Source organism: Buceros rhinoceros, unplaced genomic scaffold (assembly GCF_000710305.1).
Source record: "Buceros rhinoceros silvestris isolate BGI_N320 unplaced genomic scaffold, ASM71030v1 scaffold3088, whole genome shotgun sequence".
NCBI lineage: Eukaryota > Metazoa > Chordata > Aves > Bucerotiformes > Bucerotidae > Buceros > Buceros rhinoceros.
The window spans coordinates 1-8476 of record NW_010427296.1 but is presented as its reverse complement, the minus strand read 5'-3'; the positions used below and the strand labels follow the sequence as shown (position 1 = coordinate 8476).

Here is an 8476-nt window from a genome sequence, read left to right as displayed (position 1 = left end):
TCGCGCCTCCCGCCCCCCCCCCCCCCCAAGTATGTTATTTCATGAAAGTATTGAACCACTTTTTTCCCCATCCCTCATTCTGAGACCTGTGGAGTCACAGCATGGAAAAAAAAGTCCTTTCTGATCAGCAGGTAGTTTCTCTCTGGGAGGTGACTCTGGGTGCAAGCACCTTCATTGTTAAAGAGCAGAAGTCTGATGTGTCGGGCATTGATGTAAGCAAGGATCTGTTGCATAAAACCAAGAACAACATTGCCTGGAAACTTCACTAAGTTTGACTTTTTTTTTGGAATGCAAAGAAAACCCCTTGTAAAGCTTAAACAAAACTTTTTTCCTCTTCCAGGCAGCGCTGAGATACAACATTCATCTTCCAGAAGGAGCCTTTGGATTTTTGCTCTCAGTACAAACATCAAATGCTTCCTGCCCACTGGATGGACCAGCAAAATTTGATATTGTTCTTATAAGCAGGTAATGTGCCACCAACGAACCAGCTGCACAGATGACAAGAAATGCACAAAGATCCGTGTGTGTATTCAGTTCTGCTTATAAAGTCAAGAACCATGAGCTCATCAATGTGTTGATGATATCAGCCCGTAAGAAACAATATTCCAAAAGATCTTGTGACAGTAACTTAAGGTGGTAACAGACATTTGGCCCCTTCCTACTAGGGGTCTCCCCAGCATCTCTCATCTGAGCCAGACAGCAAGCACATATGACTCATGCCAATCTCCCCACACTGTATGAGGCCAGGAGCAGGGAGCTGAGGTTTGGTTTTCCAGACACGGTCCAGACTGACAGGGTCCTCTATTGTTTCAGTTACATGGGGAAGCGCAGAAGCTCCAATATGGTCATTATTGATGTGAAGATGCTCTCTGGCTTTGTTCCCGTTAAGTCTTCTCTGGATAAGGTAAACTATAGGAGCAAGATTAAATGAGTTGCCTCAGGGACAAAAGAGAAGAATGGTCACAATGAAAACAGAGGCCTGGTTAAGAACCATTCGCCCCAAAACCCTGCTAGGTGTTTGCGTGGCTGCACTGTCTTCATTACTGGGTGGAGGGAATACTCTATACGGAGCTGCAAGAGCACAAGCCATTCCACATTAAAAACTAGGAAGGGTTTCAGTGAGAGCCTGACCAGTTGGCAGCTGCAGGTGGGAGCTGGTGCTGCTCAGGTAGGGAACGGGTGGGAAATCTGCCAGACAAATCCTGAAAACTATAAAACCCCAGAGCCAGGCAGCATTTCCCAAATGAACTGCGATGCCTCTCATGCACTTGGGAAGTGCTCATACACCCCACTAATTCAAGTGGCAGATTTTGCTCAGTCCTCTCCACCTATTCAACAACATTTGGACTCTAGAATCAGCTGACAGCCCTTGATACCTGGCTAGGAACAGAATGAATCCCACAGCCATGCAGTGGTAGGATCTGAGCTAGCACTTATTTTTTAATGGTTTATAAATACATTTATGTCAATTTCCTTGTTTTAAAGCTCATTGACGGTCGTACAGTGATGCAAGCAGAAAACAAGAAAAACCATGTTCTCCTCTACCTGCAAAATGTAAGTTCTGATCACTGCTATTTGATTTTCACAAAGGATGCATCACTATATAATAAATGCACCTACAGCATGGATACACTCTATAAAGTGCATTTATCATGTTCCCTTCCTCATCAGCTTCCCCCGTAATCACTAAGCTGCTACTCCTCAAACTGCCTGTAACATCCCAACCTCCCAAACAGCTTCAAACTGACACCTGCCCTACTAGCAATTAGAAATAAGTTAATCAAACAAGCATACAAATAATCAGAATTCTTTCCCCTTTCATTCAATAGCAGATAAACACCAGAAACAAGGTTTTCTTGTGCGTACGTCCTCTTGGTATGTTTTCATAAGCCTCAGTCCTTCGAACAGGACAGGAAAAACCTCTCTGATGTTCTTTGGAAATATTTCCATTCATTCTTTTATGATAGTTCATTCCCAGATTTAACATACAACTTAATCCTTGTATCAGAATTTACGTAGTGAAGGTATATTTACTTGGGGCCCTGCAGAACTATCAACAGAAGCTAGTATCCCAGTGTACATTGACTCCTGTTATCTTGGTGGAACATAATGTTCATGTCTGAAATGGGAGGGGTTGAAACACCAGACTTTATTATCCTGACCATTGGGAGATCCTGGAGAACTAAGCTCAGTCCTTTGGGACATTTTTTCCCTCTCTGGCAATAGGATGTGTAATAACTACAGAATCAGGTAGTACAAGCAGAACAGGAAACCTACAGCTCTTCACTTCAGCTTCAGTTCAGACTCTCCAAACATATTTCAGATAGTGGATGTCCCAGATCTGTATGTGGATGTCCCAGATCCCACCAGTGGGATCTGGAACATACAATCTATCTGTCACCGCCCTGATCCACTCCAGATGGCATTGTACAAAAAAAACCCCAAACAAACAAACATTCCCCCACCCGCCACAAAAAAAAAAAAACAAACAACCAACTTACGTGACCTCTGATCTTCCATTCCCAGATCTCACAGAAGAAAAGGAAAGAAATAACTTTCTCAGTTGAGCAGGACTTCATCGTGGCCCATCCCAAGCCAGCTCCTGTGCAGATCTATGATTACTATGAAACAGGTAGGTCCCTAATTTTAACCTGTATGAAGTCTGGGAGAGAGGCAGGAACAGCAGAAATACTGTGTGCATTAAGTGAGACCGAGAACCAGCCCTCCTGGAGCCATGCTTCTCTGAACTCTATCAGGATCTGTACCTAGTGCCCGGAGAGAGATTCATTTCACTTTGGCGAGATTGGTCTTAGGCTCAAGGTGACAAGTGGTCATGACTAGAAAGTTTCAAATATGCAAGTGCCAGAATGAAGGAGATTTCAAGGATCTCCAGCTTAAACATGCATAGGGTATACCCACCTCCAGGGAAAGGCACAGGAAGTGGTCTCAAGGTTAATTTGGAACATTTCTTTTTTCCTCTTTCTCTCTTTCAGAAGAGTATGCTGTTGCTCAGTATATGTCACCTTGCAAAGAGGCTGTTCCAGAAATGGACTAATGATTAGAAAAGGTAAGTGAAATCCAGAAAAAAAACCCCAAGCAAGTAAGAAGAGAAAGTATAAAGCAGCATGAGCAGAGGGATTGGCAGGGTGAGTAGAGCAATACTACTACAATTTTTTTCAGAAAGGGATTTGTCATTCTCCTCTAGCCTTCTCAGGGAGCAGCCAGAGACAGCAGCCAGATCCTGTCCCATGACACATGCTCAGTAGACTCCAAGTGGAGACCACCTTGCTGTTCATGGGAAGAGCTCAGCCTCTAGGATGAAAGCCAAAGTGCAGAACAATGGAGAGACTGGGAAACACCTTTGGAGTTTCCTCAAAGGCGTCAACACTTAGCAAGGAATAATCCATCTACAGCCATCCTTGAAAGCCTCCTTTCTGAAGCCTGTGCTTCACAGGCACAGGCAAGGTCCTTTGCATGGACTTACAGAAACCCTTTCTTGGACAATTAATACATTGTCTGAGGAGAACACTTGAGGTGACAGGAATTGTGGACGCAGTGTGTTGACTAGTCAGAGCTATGATACTTCCTTGGTGTAGGGGGTGTCCAGGTTTGTGTCCTGCTCATCACAGCAGTCAACCTGGTTGTTATCTGCTGAGCACTGAGTTCCCAAGTGTTATGTTCCTGCCAGACTTTGGCCCACATTTTATCTGTTTTGCACGGAAGTTGCTGACTACCCTCTATCCTGAACTTCTGTTTTATATCCTACAGCCATTGGTTTGTACTCATTGAGACTATTTTCTTTTGGATTTTCCCCTACAGGACCATCATAAATGTCAAGCAAGTGGTCAAGGACCCTATTCTGTCATTAAGTCCTGGGAAGGGCCATTTCATTTTACTAATCACAGCGGGAGTCTGTGACGTTTTTTGCGCTCATGTCTGATTCTCTGTTTCCTTTCATGGCACATCTCTCCAGATCTGTATCATAATCACGTATATCTTCCCACCAATAAACCTCCCCTTTACATTGGCATTGGCTTTTTTTTCAGCGTCATAGAACTTACATTTTAGTGACCGTCCATATGTTATGGTTGCTGGTTGGGGGAAGAAAAAAATGTATCTGTCCTGCCGGCAGCACCCAGCCTCCTTTCCCAGCTGCAGCTGATAACCTCTGGCAACTACTGTAATACCCAGCATGTTCAGTACCTCCCACCTCTGGAGTGTAGGACCCATTGCCCATGGCTGCTGAACAGCCCCTCACCTTTCCCCAGCCCTGCCAGGGTGCTGCCTCTGCCTGTGACATAGAAGTGTTTTATGTATGGACATTATGAAGCAACTCTGCATCATGCTGTGATGAGGAGAGGGTGAAGAAAGAGGTAGGTTTCAGTCCAGGCCTGGTTTGCACCTGGTTCCACATCCTGGGGAGCTGGGATCCTCACAGGTGGTGGGATCCAGCCTCATGCTGGCTTATTTGGCGGATGATCATTCTCCATGCAGAAGCAGGGAGAAAAGGATGATGAATCTGTAATGGAGTGGGGGTAAAAAAGAACCTGCTGTGCAAGGATCTGAACAAGAATTTTAGAGAAAATGCTAACTGTTCAAGTGCTGAGGACTACTATGTGTTTTCAAAGAATCCATTTTGCCAGGCAATTTGCTAAAGTTTCGTGTGGCCTTAAGTTTTTTTCCAATGAAAATTAATGTCAACACAGAATATTCCCCTTCCCAAACAATTTTTTGTTTGTTTCTTTGCAAAAGGTACTAAATAATTTGAGTCAGTAGGATTTGAGCTTCTGAGTTACTCAGGCCTGGCTCCCCAACAAACCAAATGTCTGAGTCTCCATAGGCAGCAGAGTGCCCAAATACTCACAGGATCCATCAGCCATCTGTGAGTTTAAGAATTTTATATGTCTATCCATCCAGGATATGCATGATATTGATGTTGTAAAAAGCCATTTCATTAAATTTCACAGATGAGGAATTTGTGGGGCATGAAATTGCTTTGGGTAGAGTGCAGGTTTCCATGCTAAGTTCAAAAATTAAAACTTCACTGGCAGTAGGGTGGAAAAAAGAATGTCTGTGAATTTTGCTTTCCTGACACACTCCAAACTGCAGCAACCAACTCACTTTAAACTATCTTCAGACTGGACTAAAGCAAAAGAAATAAATAGTTACAGCAACAAGGTTGAAAAGGAGAGCATGTTGAGTGATGTGGATACATCAACGTTCTGGGGGATTTGAGGCCAATTAAGCCAAGGCCTTGGAATTTCACATGAAACTCATAAAAATGCCCCTCAGATCTGGCCAAGTGTTATTCTGTACAGCCAAACAGCATTTTCTGGGAAGAAACAAGGTCATGCAAAAAAGAGGAAAAAAAGCTGCATTTTTATCATTCTTTTGGAATCTTCTTTTCCTTTTAGAACAAATCTGAACTTTTAAAACATCAAAAGGATGTTTTCCACTGCAGATCTCTCCTCTGCGTGCTGAAAATGAAAGGTTTATTACCTGACTCAAACAGCTAATTGTCAATGGCAGTCAGATCTAATAAACATCACATGGTCACCCTCTTCCTCCAGATTTTTATATGTAGACCATGTTCTCCCTGGCTTCTGCTCCAACAGGAAACAGCAATATTCCTTAAAATGCATTCCAACACCTTCCAGATTTCTGGAACCTGGGTGTCTTGTGCCACACACCTGAAACTGGAGCACGTGTATTAACTGTTGACTAAGCAAGATAGGGACACCCGCTAGACTGAATGTCTTTTGTTCCTCTGTAATCTGACAATGTGATAATCCTGAGATTATACCATTCAATGCCATACATAACGCTGCTGCCTTCTTTGAGAGCACACATAGAATCAGTCTTGAGGAGAAAAGACAGAGCAGAAAGAACCGTGCCTCGACTGTACCACCCAAGGAGACCTTCCGCTGTGCTTTTTGCAGCCGGACTTGCCTATCCCGCATTGGCCTTTTCAGCCATCAGCGCGCTTGCAGTAAGCGTGGGGAAAGCCCTTCCCAAATCTTCGTACGCGAAGCCAAGCCGTGATTGATGATGACCATTCAATCCCAGAGATCTGGGGAGTGTTCGTGGTCTCAGAAGGTCAGAAGTGCTTTTATTTTGGCAAGATGTACAGGCAAAGCACACCTTCCTCAAGTGTCAGAAAATCAGGCTCACTGGCCCAAAAGGTGCTGTGAGCTACCGTACGGCTACCAGAGATGCTGGTTCACTGTGCTTGCTGTTGCACACCTCATTTTAAAAAAGCTACAGAGAATGGAGACAGATACAAGTATCCACTGAAACTGTTGTGCAGGTCCTTAGACTCAGTCAGCAACACTATGAGAAATGGGAAATTGTAAACTTCACTATGGTGGCCTGCCAGCGCCCTTGAGGTTGCTCTGCAGCTTTTGGATCTTCTATGGGTTTGTGCATGGCTCTGTCAGAAGTATATTAAAAGCTATTCTGAAGTGCAAGTTCTTATGAATATAATTGACTGAGCACTGGAACAAGCTGCACAAAGAGGCTGTGGAGTCTCTTTCTCTGGAGATACTCAAAATGCACCTGGATATGATCCTGTGCAACCTGCTCTAGATGAACCTGCTCTAGCAGGGGTGTTGGACTAGATGATCTCCAACCCCTCTTCCAACCCCTAACATTCTGTGAGTCTGTGAAAAAAAGAGGTAACAAAGGTTATCGTTACATGAAAAAGTCAAATTCACTTTCTTCTGTGTTAAATCCTTTGTAGAGTTTATTTGTGCCACAAGAATTGCTTTGCTGCTCATGTGGCATTGAAGGACAAGCTAAAGGCTGATGTTACAGTCTAGTTAAGAAGAAAGGAACCTATAATAACCACACTTGTTCTGGAAACTGAACGTGAGCTTTTTTACTCTAGATGAGGAGTCTCATCCAGAATGCAGGCAGCAGGATGCAAAATATTGAGAAAAAACAAAGGGATCTCCCCAGAAAAATGAGCTCCAGTGTAGTAGTATTTTCTCGCTTAAGTCCCTCAGTTACTTACCCAGCACTCTTCTTAGACAAGTGACTCCTTGTTCCAGGGAATTTAGTCGCTCCATCTTTTAGCTCAAACCCTCTGTGATTCCTGCAGTGCCAGAGGTAATAGTGCCAAGATGTTAAACAATGGCACAGCAAGACCTCAGCTGTATGACTTCTTTTATTTTCCAGATCTTGTTACTCACTTGTTGATGTTCAGGTCTTCTCCTCACCACCCTCCCTCTGTCAGATATGAAGTGTGAGTGATAACCAGCCAATTTATCTATCAGAGATGACCAGAAATGTGTCAGAGGAGCCTTCCATCAAAAAATGATGATGTGTCAAAATGCTTTGCAGAAACAACTCAGCAGTGCTCTCTGATCATTTCTTTGTGGGGTTCCTTTGCCACCTATCCGGTGGGCAATGAGGGACATATGGCCCTGTCTGCAGTCAAAAGACCCTCATCATCTCATCCATCAGAGGGGTGACATAGAAGCGTGGCTACATCTCTGGCAGAACTGCCTGTGAAATGTGTGGCGTCAGAGAAGGACTTTCTGAGGAACAACATTCATGTACATTTCAATTTTTTATTCAGAGTTCCAACGAAAAGTTTTGTCAAAAATTTTTCCAGTGGAGAAACAACATTGTGTCAGCTAATCCTGTGACTCAACAGCAGGGGACAGTTTCTTTCTGCTCAAACTCCTAAGGAGTCACCCTTTCAGGAGCAAGAAAATCCAAAAAACAAGGCATTAGGTTGAATACAGGACCTACAAGCCTACTTTAAGGAAACTTCTCACTCTTGCCCTTTCTAATCCTCTTGCAATCTCAGCACAGTGATCTCCTGATACCTATTGATCCTACCCTGCAGTCCTCTGCTCCCCCTTCCTTCCACACCAGTGTTCTCACTGGACAACTAGGATGTCCCTTAAGAATGGGATTTCAGCAGGGCTCCTGTGGACCCCATGTTGTAACACTGTGTATATAACCTGACAGCTGGAGACTAAAAAAATCTTATTTAAGAGTGAAGGGAGGACAAATATGAACAAGGCGGGTCAAGGTGAAGGGAATAAAAATCACCATACTGTGTATTGACAGGGCTCTGCACACATGCTACTGCCTTTGCACATTTTTTTCAGCCTCCCACTCTCTGGCTCAATACCCACGGAGAGGTGAAGGCTGGGTTATTACTGGAGGCAATTGCATAACCATGCCACATGTTTTGCACTTAACTTTACTGGAACTGACTAACTCTAGGCCCCACTAGCTCCGCTTGCCGTCCCTCCTGTCACAGCAAGGTGTCACTTACTGAGTGACCTGGGCTCTGTGCGTGGTAAAGCTCATCAAGGAAAACCCCTGCACTGAGGAAACAGCTGACTCTCTCCTCCCAGCACTGGGCTGCTTAGGCAAAGTCTTGTCCTGCTCCCTAAATAAACCAAAAAATAGAAACCCAAGGCTCTTCTATTGCCGGCAGAGCAGCCCCAGCCCCCTCTAG

General features: G+C 44.1%; 1 protein-coding gene across 1 annotated transcript in view; it reads left to right on the top strand.

The window, feature by feature from the left end:
* Positions 1–3059, top strand: part of LOC104498440 (ovostatin-like) — a 26514-nt gene extending 23455 nt beyond the window's left edge. Inside the window, exons 31-35 of the mRNA XM_010141820.1 lie at positions 341–465; positions 814–904; positions 1486–1554; positions 2527–2632; positions 2994–3059. Coding sequence (XP_010140122.1) covers positions 341–465; positions 814–904; positions 1486–1554; positions 2527–2632; positions 2994–3055 — 453 coding nt within the window. The 3' untranslated portion in view covers positions 3056–3059. The remainder of the gene's footprint in view (positions 1–340; positions 466–813; positions 905–1485; positions 1555–2526; positions 2633–2993) is intronic.
* The last annotated feature ends 5417 nt before the right edge of the window (positions 3060–8476 follow it).